This window comes from Balearica regulorum, chromosome 22, assembly GCF_011004875.1.
Source record: "Balearica regulorum gibbericeps isolate bBalReg1 chromosome 22, bBalReg1.pri, whole genome shotgun sequence".
Lineage (NCBI taxonomy): Eukaryota > Metazoa > Chordata > Aves > Gruiformes > Gruidae > Balearica > Balearica regulorum.
This window is the reverse complement of record NC_046205.1, coordinates 3,126,796-3,143,633: the sequence shown is the minus strand read 5'-3', so window position 1 is coordinate 3,143,633 and position 16,838 is coordinate 3,126,796. Positions and strand designations below refer to the sequence as shown.

At 47.5% G+C, this 16,838-nt stretch overlaps 1 protein-coding gene and 1 long non-coding RNA gene across 3 annotated transcripts; one reads left to right on the top strand and one right to left on the bottom strand.

Moving 5' to 3' along the window:
• Window positions 1-603: 603 nt before the first annotated feature.
• Window positions 604-2,691, top strand: LOC142604778 (uncharacterized). Its single transcript, XR_012838613.1, has 3 exons — window positions 604-735; window positions 1,211-1,287; window positions 1,378-2,691. It is a non-coding gene; the product is annotated as an uncharacterized LOC142604778 (long non-coding RNA).
• A 108-nt stretch (window positions 2,692-2,799) lies between these two features.
• SRSF4 (serine and arginine rich splicing factor 4) lies at window positions 2,800-15,412 on the bottom strand. 2 transcript variants are annotated; one of them, XM_075773693.1, is made up of 7 exons: window positions 15,220-15,352; window positions 11,298-12,843; window positions 8,379-8,521; window positions 7,380-7,492; window positions 5,402-5,616; window positions 4,423-4,506; window positions 2,800-4,242 (listed from the first exon to the last, which is right to left on the bottom strand). In XM_075773693.1, exons 2-7 carry the CDS (start codon window positions 11,330-11,332, stop codon window positions 3,459-3,461), a joined length of 1,374 nt encoding a protein of 457 aa, XP_075629808.1. In that variant the 5' UTR covers window positions 11,333-12,843; window positions 15,220-15,352; the 3' UTR covers window positions 2,800-3,458. The 2 variants fall into 2 exon arrangements, with proteins under 2 accessions (XP_075629808.1, XP_075629806.1); XM_075773691.1 differs by lacking the exon at window positions 11,298-12,843 and having other exon boundaries at window positions 15,220-15,412.
• Between the last annotated feature and the right edge of the window lie 1,426 nt (window positions 15,413-16,838).

The following is a 16,838-nucleotide window of genomic DNA, read 5'->3' as shown; positions in this document are numbered from 1 at the left end:
GGGTGCAGAACCAAATCGTAGCAAGTGCTTAAGCACCAGCTTCACATCAAGCATGAGAAGAGGCTCAGGTGTTTACCGGGGTTACTCGTGTTCAGGAGAAATCCAGCCGGATCGCTGCCTCGGAGCAAGGTTTGTGGAGGGAGCGGGAGCCTGAAGCGCAGTTTAGCAGCCCTGGGCTTTGCAGAGGACCCTGTCTCTGATAGTTGACCAAATTGTTACTGAAATCCAGCAATTAAAATTCTTACCGAAATTCTAGTGTTTCCAAATAGGTGCTCTAGGTGCATCTTTAAATACTTAATTGATTTTCTTAGGAGCTGCGTCCATATGGATAAGCCAAAGGCTCCTCTGGATACAGAAGCAGAGACTTGAGCAAACAGGCACTGATGTCAGGCTACCCAACCCTCAAATGTCTTTTTTTTTTTTTTTTTTAAATCAAAACTAGTTTTTTCCACCCCTTGCTAATTTGCTTGCAACAATCAATCACCTGCTTTGAAAAGGACAGGAAAAAAAAGCAGGGAGCTCACAATTAATTATATCAAACCTAATGCAAGCCCTATTCACACACAGAAATCTCCCCTCCGTGCTTTCAGCATCGCCCGAGGCGCTCGCACACACATCCTCGAAGGATTTATGTCTTTCCCGTTGCAGGAAATGTCCCTTCCTGCACAGAATGAAAATTGAACACCTCGGCCAAACGTTCTCCATGTACCTCCATCTCCAAAGGCCTGTCTGCAGGTATTTAGGGAAGAATTGTTCCTCCCAGAGGCCTCACCGAACCCGCACTACTTCCTTAGGAGCAGCCTTGGCAGCCAGACAGCAAAGCCGGAGGCAGTTCTTAAAGCTTAGCCTAGACTTTATCATTTGCAGATTTTCTTAAAGGCATTTTTCAGCTAATTATCCTCCATTAGTAAACATCTTGTCTAGCCTGGTTTGCTTCTGTGCTAAGATTAAGCAGTAAAAGGGTTTTGAAATGTTATGGTGAGAGCCCAAGATATTCAAGCCCTAAATATATACAGCTGAAAAAGGCTTTTCCCTCTAAAGAAATTAAATACCACTTCTGCAGAGCTTTCTCATGCTGCTGCAGTAATAGGATATTTGATAAAGTCCGAGCCACTCACCAAGCCCTGACCCCTCTTAAACTCTACGGAAATATTTTGTCTTGAAAGCAGCTCTTCTGATCTGTTGCCCTTTGGTCTTTTTAATACGGCAGTACAAGTTTCAAATGATCAAATTATACGGAATTACTTGCGCCTATGAAGTTAACATCTAGCTGTGAGGACCGCTGTCGTAAGTATTGTTAGCAATTGGAAATTTGCTAAAGGAAAGTTTTTGATAAAGCCATAACTAACCTTTCTTTTTTTTTTTTTTTCTTTCCAGACAAAGTAAGAACTCACAAAAATATGTTTTGCCTTTTATTTTTCGGAACATTGCTGGCAGGCAGAGCAGGGTGCTGGGGACATCAGTTCTTCATTCAAAGCCACCTGTGCAACAGAAGAGCTTGTAGAAAGTTCAGTTTGAGCAATTTGCTAATGGCCCAAGTCTAAAAATCAGGTTATTATTCAGGAACATCTACAAAACCCTGCCAGAAGCTGCCTGCCTTCCTCCCCACGTCCACGGGGATGCTGGGGACACACCAGCAGAGCAGCCCCCATCACTCCCAGTGTTACCAAGCCCAGAGCTCCTCAGAAACCCATCCTGTACTTTTTTCCTTTTATAGAGGTTCCCCCAAGCATTGGGAGGAAAAACTCCTGGAAAATACGCTGAGAAGAGACAAGCTGAGACTCCAGCCTCAACTCCAAATTGCTCTGGGTGTAACTGGGGAAGCTGGGCTGGGAAAGCGTGCGCCAGGGAATTTCAGTTTGATGGCAGACCCGCCTGGACGTTGCAAATTCAGAGCAGTCGGGGTTTCTGTGCAGCAGCTCCCTCCCAGGAAAGGGCCATACACGGTCTGCGTCTTCAATCCATGACTGGAAATCCCCAAGCTACAATTCCCTCCGCATTTTGGGGAGGACATACGCGTTAAGACATACGCTGCACAGCGCCCAGAGCAAAGGCTGGTTCACGCTATCGAAGCCTGCGATGTCCTCATCCCGCCTGGGTCAGACTAACACCTTCCTATTTAGAAAGCTGTGGTTCATGACTGAAATCCCAACCTCACAATCAGGAATTGTGAAATCAAAGAAGAACCAGAAGTAAACAGCTGGGACGGCTTCACATTCTCCTGCTGAGCGTGCTGGTCTAGAAAAACATCTGTAGAAGCATCGGGCGTCTTTCCCTTTCATTTCCCACCGGTACGGTAAGAAAGGCCAACAGTGTGAGAGAGGAAACAAATGAACTGACGATCTACAGAATAAAGCAAAGAGCAGAAAAGCACGCTTTCCGTGCCAGCCACGCTTACCTCCAGCTTAAGATGTTGTGGGACAAACAATGATTTCAGTTGATTTGAGTCAAGCGAGTTAAGTGGGTGAAAAATGTTCTTCCTTGCGTTAGGGAAGCTGAAGCTCACTACGTGTCATTTATACAGACAGTGAGAACGGACGTGTCACCCGTTCATTACCGCTTCTGGTTCGTTTTCCTGCATTCTTCTCCTTACTTCAATCTTAAAGCAGTACGTGTTTCTAGAGAAACGAGCTATTTTGACTAGATTGTATTCGAGTGTCGTGACAACACCTCAGATAAAGTGGCTTTCTAAACCAAGAAGCCATCCTCTGCGAGTAACTCTTCTGCAAATTCAAGCTTACACCAATCGAATATAAAACGGTGACAATCACAACACAACTTCATGTAACCAGCACCAAATGTCGTCAAGCAAAAATAGTCTTTATTCAAATTTCATGGAAACAGGAATCACTGTACTTTGCAAGACAGGGAAAAAATAAAATAAAAAAATTTAATATAAAACAAGAATATTGTCACAATACCAGAATATGGAACTATACTTCTTTTCCCTATGGATTACTGCAAGTACCTATTTTTATTTTTTCCTTTTGACTGTGCTATTCACAACTTTGTAAGTCCAAAAAATATGAAACAAAAGTAGTATGAAACTTAAAACTTAGCACTTCCACTAAATGGCATACATCAAAGGGCATCGATTCAAGGGCAAAGACTGTTGAAGCCGTCATACCTACCTATCAGTCATCACTGCAATCTCATAAACCTACCAAGGCGCAGTGCTCATTCTCTGCAAGGCTTTTCCTGGAAAACGGCAATTTTGGTGCTCTAGGAAGAATTATATTTAAAGAGAACCTTTCTATGGGATAGAAAATGAGCTGAACAGCCTTGCACCAGAGCGCGTTGCAGGGAGGGAGCACTGCAGTTAACAATGACAGACATACCATCAGGGTTGTTAAAAATATACAGCATCGACATGTTTTCTACTTCAATCACTTGCGCTACAACTACTAAAACATGTACAAAAGACTTTTCTGACCGTTTCGAGTGTGGTTGCAGCAAGGTTAGGATCTGGAGCGAGACCTTGACCGTGATCGGGAGTGTGACCTAGAGGCAGACCTAGATCTAGACTTGGACCGGGACCTAGGCTTTGAAACAGATTTAGACCTGGAACGAGAATCTGATTTGACATTTGGTTTTGACTTGGAAATTGACCTAGACCTGGAGCGAGATGCCCGACGTGCGGCTGCATCCTCACCCTCACCTTTTGCCTCCTTTTTCTCAGAATCTGATTTTAGATGCTCCTTTTCTTTGGAGGCTGACCTGGACCGCTCATGGCTGTCCTTCCTTTTCTTCTTGCTACTTGGTTTGCTGTCTCGCTTGCTGCGCTTCTTGCTTTTCTCACTCTTGCTGCGGCTCCTGCTTCTACTTCTGCTCTCATCCCTGCTTCTCTTCCTACTTTTCCTTTTATCCTTACTGTGGCTCCTGCTCCTACTGTCATCCCTGCTCTTGCTCCTGCTTCTAGCCTTGCTAATGCTCTTCTCCCTGTCTTTGCTTCTACTCTTCTCCTTGCTCCTACTCCTCATGCTCTCCCTCGTCTCTCCCCTGTCCTTACTCCCACTCCTGCTCCTACTCTTTTCCTTGCTGCAGCTCCTGCTCTTTGCTTTCTCATCACTGTTATGGAGAGCGCCCTCGGATTTATCTTTATTTTTGTTTCGGGATTTCTCTGCACTCCTGCTGCGGCTCCTACTTTTATCCTCTTTACTTGGAGTCCTGCTTTTCTCTTTTTGGCCTCTGCTACGGCTCTTGCTTCGACTACGGCTCTTGCTTCTGGAACGGGACACAGACCTGAAAGCGCAAAAGCAACAGACAGCTCCACTTTAGCACGGCTTGGATTTGACTAGCACTTAAATAGCGTGCGTAATAAGGTAGGGGAAAGAAAAAAACCCCAGTGTTCCTACAGCGAATTTAGGATGATGCTTCTCATTTAAGTGGGTAGCCCCCATTTCTTCCAACACAAAGACATACCTGGATCTTGATCTACTCTTGGAGCGACTACTACTGGCACTGCGGCTCCTGCTCTTATGAGAATGTCTGCTTCGAGAGCGAGACCTGGAACAAAATCAATCAGCTTAACATTAGCACATGCCTACGGAGAGCCTGCCATCCCCTGGTCCCCTGTGGGTAAAGCCCCATGGTATTAAAGCTCATTTCAAGCAGCCGGATGGTGGGAGCATTACACAGTAACATTACAAATGTAGAGCACCCTCCTCCCCACTGCTCATCCCCTGCTGCCGCGTCTGGAAGCGAGCGGTGTTGCTAATTTGGAAGAAAATGTGCAACCTTATATTTAAGATAAGGAAGCGAGAATCACTTTCCCAATCAAGTCAGAGTTTGAATACAGTGACACACCAGAACAAAGCTTTGACTTCAGGCTTTGATTTCATAAGCAAGCTGTTCTATGAACAGTAGAAGTTTGCCCGAGTTTTCTTGCGACAAGTTCCACCCCAGAATGGAAAGGGGAAAATACTTGGTGTTGCATGCTGAGGCAGTTCTCTCGATCATACAACGAAAGCAGCAAATCTCTAAGAAACAGGGACCGGGTGGGGGTTTCCAAGCTGAGAAAGAACTGTTAGTCCTGGTGCTTATAGCAGAACACAATGTTCAGAGCCGAAGTGTGAAAAGCACCTTCTGTTTCATTCTGCATGCACAGCTCTACCTGCCACCCAGCCTGCTCCTGCAAGACAGCAAGGACTACGGACTCAATGTAGTAGGGCAAGAGCAGCAGCACGCCGTCGGGTGTGTAGCTCACACGTACGCACATTCACCAAGGAAGACCCCTCTGAACAGAGGCCTCATTTCCCTTGGTTACTTGCAGGTAACTAATACGTTCTCAAAAACCAGATTTCCTGAGAACCCTGACCGCCACCAAGGTGTTTTGGAATCTGCTGTATATTCACGTGATTGCAGCTAGATTCAGCCTGAGGTACATTAGAGAGAGACGTACCTTGAATGGCTTCGGCTTCTCGAATAAGAGCGGCGCCGTCTCGATCCAGGTCTGTCTTCCACTAATCTAATCTTTCTGCCATTTACTTCTGTCCCGTCCAGCTTTTCAAGGGCTCTTTTCATGTCAGAATAGGATTTGAACTCAATCACACCTTCATTTTTCCTTCCTTTGTGTGCATCTGCATATGTCACTTCCCCTGCCTGACGCATATAATCCTAGAGGAAGAGGACAGAATAACCATTGCCTCAAATCCAGAGTCAGGCTTCCAAGCTGACCCTGTTTCATTTCTGCAACGATGCTCACTTAGCCTCTTCTATTCACACGGATATCAGCAAGGGTTTGACCCAAACAGCATTTGCAGTGCTAACGCCAAGGTTTCTGAGCAAGCCAAACACCACACTGCGATTTCACAGAGTTTGTGCGATTAGAACCAAGGCAATGTTGATAGTTTTGAGCCAAACGATAATTTAAGGTCGCTCATCTCAAGTCTAGTATCAAATACACTCTGGACTACACGTTTCAAATTACAAAAGCGATTAAAGAAATAAAACGCTTGCTCTCTCAATCTTGTTTTCAACTTGGGAAAGGTGATAAACTTCAAGGTTGAATATGAAGAGGCAAGACTACAGGCAAGACTTCCCTTTGTCCTCCACCTAGGTAACGTATCTCGTTCTGCTGGAAGAAACCCCCCACGCAAGTAAAAGCTCAATTCATTGCCCCACTTCATGCTTCCTGGCTTCTCTGTTTCAATTACCAACCACCTCTGTTTATCAGGGAGGGCCGTTCTCCCCGGCTTCGAGCAAGCCGCCAGACAGGGGCATCTTTCAGCCACTGTGGACTTTGGCTGCACCGGAAACGGGGCACAGAATTCCAGATTCAGCCTGTTTTCAACCCAGCTACTCCCATCTTAAGTACACTGAAATGAAAGCTATTCAAAAAAAAGCAATGCGTCCAGTAGAGGATTAATCATGCCATGCTCTACTTACAATTTTTAATACCAGAAGCAAAGACAAGCTATTGATGGTGTGAAGCGTTAACAACAAAAGACATCTGAAGGATCTCAGTACGTACCTGAACTAGCGTTACATATTCAATTACAGACCAGTTTCTACTACGTCAAAGTTTGTCTAGAACAAATTTTACACATCCTTAAAAGAGAACCCTAAAAGAAAGCGTTCCTGTAAGAACAAGTGTTTTTAACTATTGCTGCTAAGTTTGGGAAGGCAAAACTATCTTTTTGCACCCGCCGTTGAAATTCCGCTCCCTGTCCTGCCCCCCCATCCATGATGCAGATAATCACGAGTCAACACCTCACCTCCAGCGTAGTCGGAGGTACTGCGGGCTACACAGCATTAGCCAATGCTTCCACTGCCAAGAATCACCTTCCGCTCCTCTGGACTTAAGGGAATACTAGCTTTTGGCAGAGGTTTTGCATGATTGCTCATTCTGGAAGCATCCCTTCCCTGAAACTCTCTTTAAAACAGCTCCACACGATGTGGAAATTCTTAACAGAGACTCTGCAAGAACGATGTTATCGTTTCCAAACAGCTCTAGCACCAAGTTGATGAGTAAAATCCAAAGTGACAAGGCTGAACTCCTCCATCTCTAGTGAATCCTACCGCTGGCACGATTAAAGCCTGTTTTGACAGGGCTTAAAGATAAGATAAAACACATCTGTATGCGATGTTGGTTGGTGTTAAAGGGAAAAAAAAAAAAGTTATTCTCGCAGTGACACCAGGTCTGCAGGTGCAACTCCCAACGTCGCACTAACGATTTCATATATGCAAATCCTCTTCCATATTGACTTAATGTGCCTTTTACTTCCAAAATCTACTTGTATGCATAGGAGCACACAGACTTACTAACAAGTTGGAGAACACAGGCGTACGTATACCATTTTCCCGTGTTGAAACGGAAGCTAACTTGTTTACCCTTTGTGCTCTTTAATAGAGAGAGGGTAAAGAAAGGGGCCCCATACCTTAAGATCTTGCCAACTGCAGCGGCTTGACAAATTTTCCACAATCAATCTGTATTCTGTACGGGTAGGAGGACCGTACTTATCTCTTCCGCTTCTTCTATAACCATATCCACCTTTAGGAGGTGACAAGCAGACAGCAGTACTTCAACTAGAGAAATGGAGCGCTCGCTCTACATCCCGGCCGAAAATCGTTCTGCCCCGTACGCTCGCAAATATATTAAAAATTCACCCACCCGCTAGTCTAAATTCGATCCCCCTTGTATAAAATGTTACAAAGAACGAAAGCATTAAAAAAAATTATAAATTTACTACAAGCACATAATTAAAACAATGCACGTGATAATTACGCTACAATTAACATGCAATTAAAGTATTTTTTAAAACAGTTTGAAAGAAGCAACCAAATTAAACCAGTTTACTAATGTTACTTACATTGCTTAAAAGTTTTCTGAGTATCTGACCTGAATAAAGCTTTTCAGGCACCTATTTCAGATTAATCTCATCTGTCTCTAACCCCTGGGATCCTCACCACCCAGGTCTAATGGGAAAAGGTTGCGGTCGTCACATGGCTTCCTTTTTGGTCAGCCAAGGGCCACAAAGGTCAAAGAAGCCACTCATGGAAAGGGAACCCAAGGTCAGCAAATGGAACGGGCAGTCATCTTAGCCTCAAAGGACTCTTTTAATTAAAACATTGAGGTCTTTGTTAAATCTATGTTAAACAGCACATCGTAAAGAAAACCATTCAAAGAGTTAAACGAAATGATAATAGTAAAAATGGTACAAGAAATCGTGTTTATTAATTTATCAATTAAAAGAGTTTAATACAACAAACAAGTTAATAAATATTCAGATCAACAGTTACATTTACAGTTACAGAATACTAGTCACAACTTCAAATCATTTTCTTTTAAAATTACTTTTGGTTTTTTTGAAATATGAGCAAAAAAAAAAAGTTTTATTTAAAATAAGTCACGGATACAAATGCATGTTAGTGCTTACTGCGTCCAGAACCGTAACTGCTGTCACGACGTGGGCCTCTGGCATGCTCAACGATCACTCTCTCCCCACAAAGATCTTTACCATTTAGCTCATAAACAGCATCATCTGCGTCTCGCAGATCATCAAACTCAACGAAGCCATACCTAGAGAGAGGGGGGGAAAAAAAAAAAAAAGAATCACTAGGAAGGAACTGAACCAGAGGTGTTTCTGCTCAAACCAGCCCGAGGAGCTGCCGTCCTTCAGATGAACGTCGGTCGCAGCCTCCTGAAGGCTGCTCAAGGGTTCAAGGCCACGAGCACTGCCCCACAAACCCAAAATACGGCGCTGTGCTGCTTTATTCTATACAGCTGCTCAACAGGACTCAGGCTGCAATAGCATTGGATGGATACTGCAGTACATACATTGCATGGATTAGGATTTATCCTGATTTTTGAAGAGCCCTGGGCTTATTCCTGGTCCTATTAGGAAGCTACCTTATTCCTACACTTCAAATAGAAATATTCATCTCTAAACACAAAAGGTCTGCACGCCTTGCGTGAAGGTCCAATAAGAAATACAATTTTTGTGTTAAATCAGATTCTTTTCACTTGACCGTGGACAGTGCTGATGGTTCGGGTAAGAAAAGGAACGTGCTCGTGCACCAGGACAGACCTCACACCCACTGAGGTAGATACCTGCAGCTTCCCACGTACCGCTGAGAAAGCGTTTTATGCCCACTACATCCAATATCCTAGCATTTAAAAGAGCGTGGCGAGTTCAAACCTTGTTAAAGGACTTCAGAAAATGCAGCAACAGTAACTACAAACAAATTTCCTGGGCAAACGAAGAGTCTACCTGCGGCCAAGAGGCCTCCAAGGGCAGCGCAGGGTGCAGGTCCGGAGAACAGACGAAGTTTTGTGTTTAAGAACATCTGCTGCGCTAGCCTTGCTCAAACCTTGGAAATCATGGGCAGATCCAGCGCAAGAAGAAGGATACAAATTGAAAAAAAAAAAAAAAAATGCTTAATTTCAACATTCAAATGAACATTGTGGCATCGGTTCCCTATTACCAAAACCGACCATGAGACAGAGACAAAAGCTTGCAGAGCATTGCTTTCCTGAAAAGTTAAAGCCAGCATTTTCACTTTAATCTTCAGAGGTGCCACAGGCATCAGTGCCGCGGTCAGGCTGCCGCGAGCGTCGAATCCCTGTTGGCGAGAGATCCCAAAAGACCGACCGTGGGGTTTTTAAATAACTTCCTGCAGCTGGTGCTCAGGGACGAGCCGGTGACTTGCTTACGGTTGCGGAGCAATTTCACAGCAGCACTGAAGCAAAACTCAAGCTGTCGATTTCTAACCTGACAAGAGTTAAACATCTATTTAAAACCCAACATTGTGTAAATGCTCGTTATCCCGAAGGGTCAGAGGAAGAGGACAAAAACCATCCGAGTGTTGGTTATCGGAGTCGACCTGCAGTTGAAGCCGCTTCTCCTGCGACGGGTGACCCGCCAAGAGCAGACCCAGGCCCCGGGGTCCCCCCAGCCGAGGATGCTGCAGCCCCGTGCACAGCTGGACCCTCTTTTCGGCTGCAACCCCTCCAGGATTACGCGTTTGGCTACGGCAGTCGAAGTCGCGTCTTAACAAGCCAAGGGGGGGGGGGGGCAATTTTTGTGAGTGCTGGTATTTGAAATAATCCAGAAGAACAAGCCCCTGATACAAAAATGCTGGCCTCCTCTTTTAGGTGACTTTTGAACCTCTCTCACTACCTTCCCCAACCACAGCCACGGCTTTGCTGGGTACCTGTACTAACAAAATACTCCAAACGCCACAAATAAGGTGGCTGTTTTCTCATGCAAGTGCTGTAGTTTCATGGAAGAAACAAGCGTGATTGATTTATAACAGCTGAAACAATCACAGTCATTTTCAAACCAAATTGGAACTTTCTTCCCTCCAATTCCAAAAATAGAGCAAGCCAGCGAAAATGTTTAGACGAGAACTCACCCTAAAAAGCAATTACTTACAAGGTGAAGTGCCTGGTACGCACCAGCACTTTCAAGACAATAAATGCACAGACATTTGAAGCTAGAATAACGGAGAAATATCTGAATTCAATCACAGCAGCGTATTGAACTTGTTTTTCCCAGAAATGCACCCAAAAGTTGCCTGGGGGGCACCACACACAAAGCAGCACCTCACTGCCCAGCACCAGTGCGCTGACACCAGTTGCCCCACTCGGCTTCCCACGGGAGTTTGCCCCAAAACGCTCCTGAGAAGGTTCTACACCGAGAGGACTTGGTCTGGCCAAACCATGAGTAAGATATTCAGCCCTAGAGTATGATACTACTCTGATGGAAAAGGAAAAAGCAAAAGTTCCAAGAAGAAATTTCTAATTTCTCTTTTTAAGACAAACAAGGAAGCTCACACAACCCTCGAGATTACTTGCATTTAAAGAATACTAAAAATCATATCATCACTCATAAAGGAAAGTAATACTGATCCACCTGTTAAATATGTATAACATTGCACCGTATGATCGAAAAACAGCAACTAAAAGCCTTCAGGAGCACAGTTTTACACCACAAAAAGCCACAACTGCTGACACAGCCTCAACTACGGCAATCTGAACCTGCTGTGGTATGACAGCAGCGCAAGTAAATCTTCTCTTGAATGTCTATTATTACTACTTCATATATGACATAAAACTACTTACTAAAAATGTCAATGCAATTTACTTTAGCCAATGGGAAGCTACCCCGTTTTCTGTTCATGCATCGCAAAAGGAAAAACCTACAGGAGTACGTCCTTATCCCAAGCAATTCCGACAGACTGAACCTCCTAAAAGGTGGGGGGGGTTGTTTTTTTAAATCCGAAGTGAAAGGAAAAAAAAAAAATGTGATTTTTCTAAAGCTGCTCAATACCTGCAACAAAAGGCAGACCCTCACCTTTCTCCTCCTCTCAGCTGCTCCCCCACCTGCATCGCTTCCAAAGCCCGACGGATCCCCCAGCATGAAGCTGGTCCCCAGGACCCAATTTTTCCCCGCACTACTCATCAACGGCCGGTGCTGGAGACGCGGCGGAGCCCCACAGCACGAGTCCCACGTGTCGAGAAGGACCTCAAAGCTGCTGTCCTGCCCTTTGCCATCGCGGACTAGAAATCCCTCAAGTTTAGATGGGTTGCAATCCATCCGAGCTCGACCTGCGGCTGCGGGATGGATTCAGCAGCTGCTTTGCAGGTTCCCAACAAAGAGAGAGACCTGCTCCGCTCTCGCCCTGCTCTCCTCTTAGCTAATCAAATTGATGGTTTGGAGCTTTATGAATTTTGTATTACACAAGTGCTTCGTATGGACGGATGCGCTCAAAACGAACTCAATCACCTCCACCGTTCCTCCTGCGTCTCTGGAAGGAGCGAAGTCGGGACAAGGCATCGACGTGAGCAGCCACAGAGGAAACACATGAAAAAGTGATTGCTGGCTTCAGCTTTGTTTGGAATGAAGAATGGAATGTGTCCAGCTCTAAAAAACAGTCCTGAAATGTAACTTGCGGATGGCTTGCGATCCATTCAAGCCTCTCGCTCGAGCTGCAGCCGGGAAGGGGAAGGGCAGAGGCGCAGGCAGCACTCTGCCTGCCAGTCCTGCTCTGATGCGGCTGCCGGTGGGAGCAGGGCGTTAGCAGGGAAAAAGCATCTTCAGGCCGCTTGAAACAAAACGGTTAAATGAGTCACTGAAGTTACAACCTCAATAAATAGTTGAATTTCAACACTTAAACTACTTAAATGTAAGATTTGGTAGCGATCCTTCTAAGCTCCTGTACTAATGACAAACAGCCCTGAGAATTTCTGGTCTTCCAGCACAACTGAACACTTTAAAGCAAAAAGAAATTAAAATCTCATCTTATTCGCCCTAATATTAGCAAAGAAAAAAAATAAAATTAAAATCCACAAATCCACCAGAATTAAAACCCAATTCGTCAGCACGTCACCTTACCATCACCTAGGTGTACTGGGTATCATTATGTTGTGACATCAGTTTGATTTTTTAAATACCAATTGCTCTAACTGAAGTTAATGGGCATTAAATATTTTGATTTCCTTGTATTCTCCCCACCAAATCACTCCTCTTTGGGCAAACACAGACTTCAAACCTAGCTAGATGAAAGAACTGAAGTGTGAAGCTTTCGGTTTTGCTCTGTGTTCCTCAATCCATTGGAGAAGTTCCATCGCTTTGTTTCGCAGAGATTTTATGAGGACGAAGCTGCAAATTCTCGAAAGCCGGTCAGGGTGCCGCAGGGCGGATAAGTACACAGGTAGAACTATTTTTTAACCGAGATTGCAGATTGGTTTCCCCATCAATGAAAGCTTACAGCTCTTAGAGTTATTAGAGCTAGCTTTGAGCATGGTTTTAGCAGATAAAAAAGCAGGCTGAAAAGTCCAATTTTCTGGTCACTTAGTACAAACACAGCACATACACAGCTCCGGTTCTCAATGCAGTTCTGAGTAGGAAAAAAGAATATGAAAACTATGAGCATACAATTAGAAATCACAACTTGGAACGGAGAATCCTACAGAAACTGGCTTTTATTTTCCCATCCTTCTCTCGGGCAAACATTGCTTTGGGTCTTTGAATTGCAAGCTTAAATTACAATTAGCAGCAAGCGAGACCCAGCTAAGCTTTTAGGACTCTGCTGTATCACATTGCGGCTTCATTCTCTTGCTCAAGCATTTCAGCTTAACTGCTAAAATACCGACCGGCTAATCTCCTGCCGGCTGAGCACCGAAGATAGCCCACAAATTTCCAGAAGAAACTGAAAGAATCTCTCAAGTCAAACACCATGCGGTAATTTTTAATCGTTTGCTAAGCGGTACTAAAAATAAGTCGCGGAGAAAGGATCAGAGGATGAACAAAGCAAACCGCGGAGTACCCCGGCAAAAGTGCAGCGCAAGGCTATCCCAAGCGGACGCACACAAAATCTGGTTGCTTAAGTCAATTTTTTTGTCCAACTGGAATTTAAATACAAACCAACAGCAGCCTGTTGAAAGAACTCCAGAATACACAACTGAAAAAAGGGGAATTAAATTGTGGAGTTAATCCTAGAAATACAAACCGAGCTCTATCTAACCCACAGCCGGAGCAATCTGCTACAGGAGGAGCAGCCAGCAAAGGGAACGACAACTCAATTACATGATCTTGAGTTTCCCGTAGTCCTTCCGTTACCTGCAACTTTTGAACTCTGTCTCCCCCAAGTGAGGTTACAAAAATGACTTTAACTCTGGAACAAAGCACATTGCATACAGAGCGCCTGAATTTCCGACGCGGGCAGGCTGCGTCCCCTTCCCTTCTGTATCTGTTACTGTTCATAATTAAGATTCCACAAGTTTTGGGCTGCTCGAGCGCACCCGTGAAGTCGACTCCTGCACCACCTCCCCACAGACGATTTCTAAACGCCGAGCTGGGATGGTAGGGCTGGTCCTTGGTAGATATTTTTCAATAAAGCAAGAAGACAAGTCCGTTAGCCATGTAACTTGGGAGTTCTACAGCTACCGAAAAAGTCTGGGTTTGGGGTTTTTTTTCCCCCCCCCAGCATCTTGTCTATGAAACAAAAATATTTAATTTGGAGGCTATAAACAGCAACAGGAAAACCGATCCCTTCCCAAAAACACTTTCAAGGATAGACAGTGAGACTGGAAAACAGCGCTCAAAGATTTCAGTTATGGGCAATCTTCAATACCACCTGGAGCCGCGTTGGTGAAAACACGGACACGTGCACGCTTGTTTGCTTTAATAACGGCTTTTATTCGTCTTGTAAACCTGTTATACGTCCACCTGCCAGTACAACCGGTGTTTAAACTTCACGAGCCTTTTACTTTTAACGCTCGAGGACTGACTTTTACAAGAGATTCCTCATCTCAACCTCTAAAGCAAAAATAATAATTGACTGTCCTGGCTAGTAATAATAAAATCCATATTCCACTCAGTCTTCCTAAGCAAGACTTCAAGTTGGGTTTCTTGTAAGAAGTAAAGAGGCCAAAACTCACGAAGCTTTAAGTGTTGTGGGTAAAAAAACCCCACCAAAAATAGCAATTTGTCTTGAAAAGTCTACACTTGAATGTCTTGGGCAAGTGCTGGTGGAGCAGGATCCAAACCCTCTCGATGCGGCCGGGGTCAGCTGTGGAACACGGGGGGGGGGGCAGGACCCCCCCAGGGTGGGGGCAGCCTGGGGGCTCCAAGAACAGACCTCTGCTGCTGCAGCCGGGCCTGCAAAGGGGAGTGGGGTGTCTGCCCCCCCCCCCAAAGTTTGGGGTTTTTTTTTTGGGGGGGGGGGGGGGGGGGTTGCCCTGTGGTACGGCCTGGCTCACCCCTGGGTGCTCACCCGCGGGTGCAGAGGGGCCTGGGGTCACGGGGAACCCCTCAGGGGACCCCCCCTCCCCACAGAGGGGTGCAGGACACAGGTCACCTGCCTCCCCCCCCAGCCCCCCAATAACTGCCCGCCCCCCCCGTTGCCATGGCAGCCCAGGCGTCCTGCCCCCCTCTTGCCACAGAGGCCCAGCCATCCTGCCCCCCCCGTTGCCATGGGAACCCCGGCGTCCTGTCCTGCCCCCCCCCGTTGCCATGGGAACCCCGGTGTCCTGCGCCCCCCCTCCGCCCCCCCGGGACACCCAGAGCCCCCCCCCATTACCACACACCCCCAGGCGTGTCCCCCCTCCTCCCCCAAGGGCACTCAGGTGCCCGGTGGGGACCCAGGCCCACTGCCCGCCCTCCCCCGGGGGTCCCGGGCCTCCTGCCCGCCCCTCACAACCACCACCCGGGGCCGGGCCGGGCCGCGCTCCGCCGGCGGGCGGCAGGAGGGGCCGGGCCGGGCCGCGCTCACCCGTTCTTGAGATCCACCTCCAGGATCTTGCCGTAGCCCTTGAAGAACCGCTCCACGTCCCGCTCCCGCGCCTGGTAGCTGAGGCGGCCGATGTAAACCCGCGGCATCGCGCCCGGCGGGGCCGGGGGGGGGGAAAGGGGGGGGGGGCGGCCCGCGGGGGCGGGGCTGCACCGGCGGCGGAGCGCGCGCGCCGAGGGCGGGGCGAGGCGGCGGCGTAACGTCACGACGCCGCGGAAGGAAGGGAAGGGGAGCGCTATGGGGTAATACGTCACGGGAGGCCACGCCTCTCTCCCCGCCTCCCGGCACTGGCTTCGCGGTTCTTAAAGGGGCCACGCCGCCGTATGGCGTCCCCTTGCGTGAGCGGGGCTGTGTGGGCCCCACCTCCCCGTGCGCAGGGCGGGGATGGGGCTCCGCTGCCACGGGGGGGGGGGGGGGGGGGGGGATCGTGCCGGTGCCCCCTTTCCCATGGGCTGGGATCGGGGCCCCCCCGAGAGTCAGGGGGCTTCTGGGGTCCCCTCTTGCCTGATATGCAGGGCATGGGCGGGGGGGGGGGCTCCTTCCCCATGAGTCTGGGGGCTTGTGGGGTGCCCCCTCCCCGTAGACGGGGTGTCCCTGGGGTGCCCCCTCCCCACACGCCAGGCACAGGGTGCTTATGGGCTCCCCAACCCGCCGGGTACCGCTGGGCTCCTCCTTCCCCGACCGCAGGCAGGGCTGGGGGTTCCCCATCTCCGCACCCCGGGGTGCGCAGGGGTCCCCCCATGGCATCCCCCCTCCCTGGGGTCACCCCCCAGCCCTGGCCGCACTCGGCCGTTCCTGGTTCCCACCGACGAGCAGCTCCGTCCCTCTTGCGGATCCCTAAATGCCATTTTTGGGGACTTAATTTTCATCCTTTCGGTCGACGCGTGAGATGACTAAATCGCACCGAACCCCAGCAGAGGCTCGCGGGAACATTTCAGCTTTAGCAGCCCCTAAAAAAAACCCCAAACCCCACCATCACCCCCCCCCCAAAAAAAAAAAAATTAATACCGTGTATCTGCGACGCCAGCAGCTGGATTTCCAACCGTGATCCCGCTGGTTTGACAAGTGGAGTTAAATTTAATTATTTATTCCTTCGTGCCCCGGTGTAGGAGTAAACGCTCGGGAACATTTTGTGAAAGTAAGAGAGTTCTCTAAAGCTTGTTAGGTTTTATTGCCGAGTCAAATAAACAAGGGGGATAAAAGCTTTGCATTAATTTTTCTGGTTTATGTCACGCTTAATAGTGCTCTTAACAATCTCAAAGTCCTTTTCTTGCTTTTTTCCCCACTTTATTTGTCGATCAGGAAAGCGCTGGGGCGCGCGATGCTGCTCTGCCTCCAACGCCGGCGGCTTTGCTGTGGGGATAAGGAAAATGCAAAATTATTTTTTTTTTTTTTGGGGGGGGGTGTATAATAGCGATGGGAGAGCGGAGGGAAGACACTGGCGAGGAGTTTAACACGGGGGCACATCCAGCGGGGTTCTCGGTTTGCTCTTGTCTGAGAGAAGTCTCGGTGCGAGGGGTTACGAGGCGAGAAAATGGCTTTAATGTGGCCTGGCACGTCGAGCTGCTAACGCAGGCCGTGAGTTTTCATTTCAAAGCGGT

What these genes read in the sequence shown, in the direction of transcription:
- SRSF4 (XM_075773691.1), bottom strand. Translation starts at nt 15,326, where the DNA reads ATGCCGCGGGTTTACATCGGCCGCCTCAGCTACCAGGCGCGGGAGCGG. An exon ending in GAGGTGGATCTCAAGAACGG is followed by an intron (nt 8,522 to 15,219) that starts GTGAGCGCGGCC and finishes CCCTCTCTCTAG; the next exon opens with GTATGGCTTCGTTGAGTTTG. An exon ending in AGAAGCCGAAGCCATTCAAG is followed by an intron (nt 4,507 to 5,401) that starts GTACGTCTCTCT and finishes ATTTTGTTCCAG; the next exon opens with GTCTCGCTCTCGAAGCAGAC.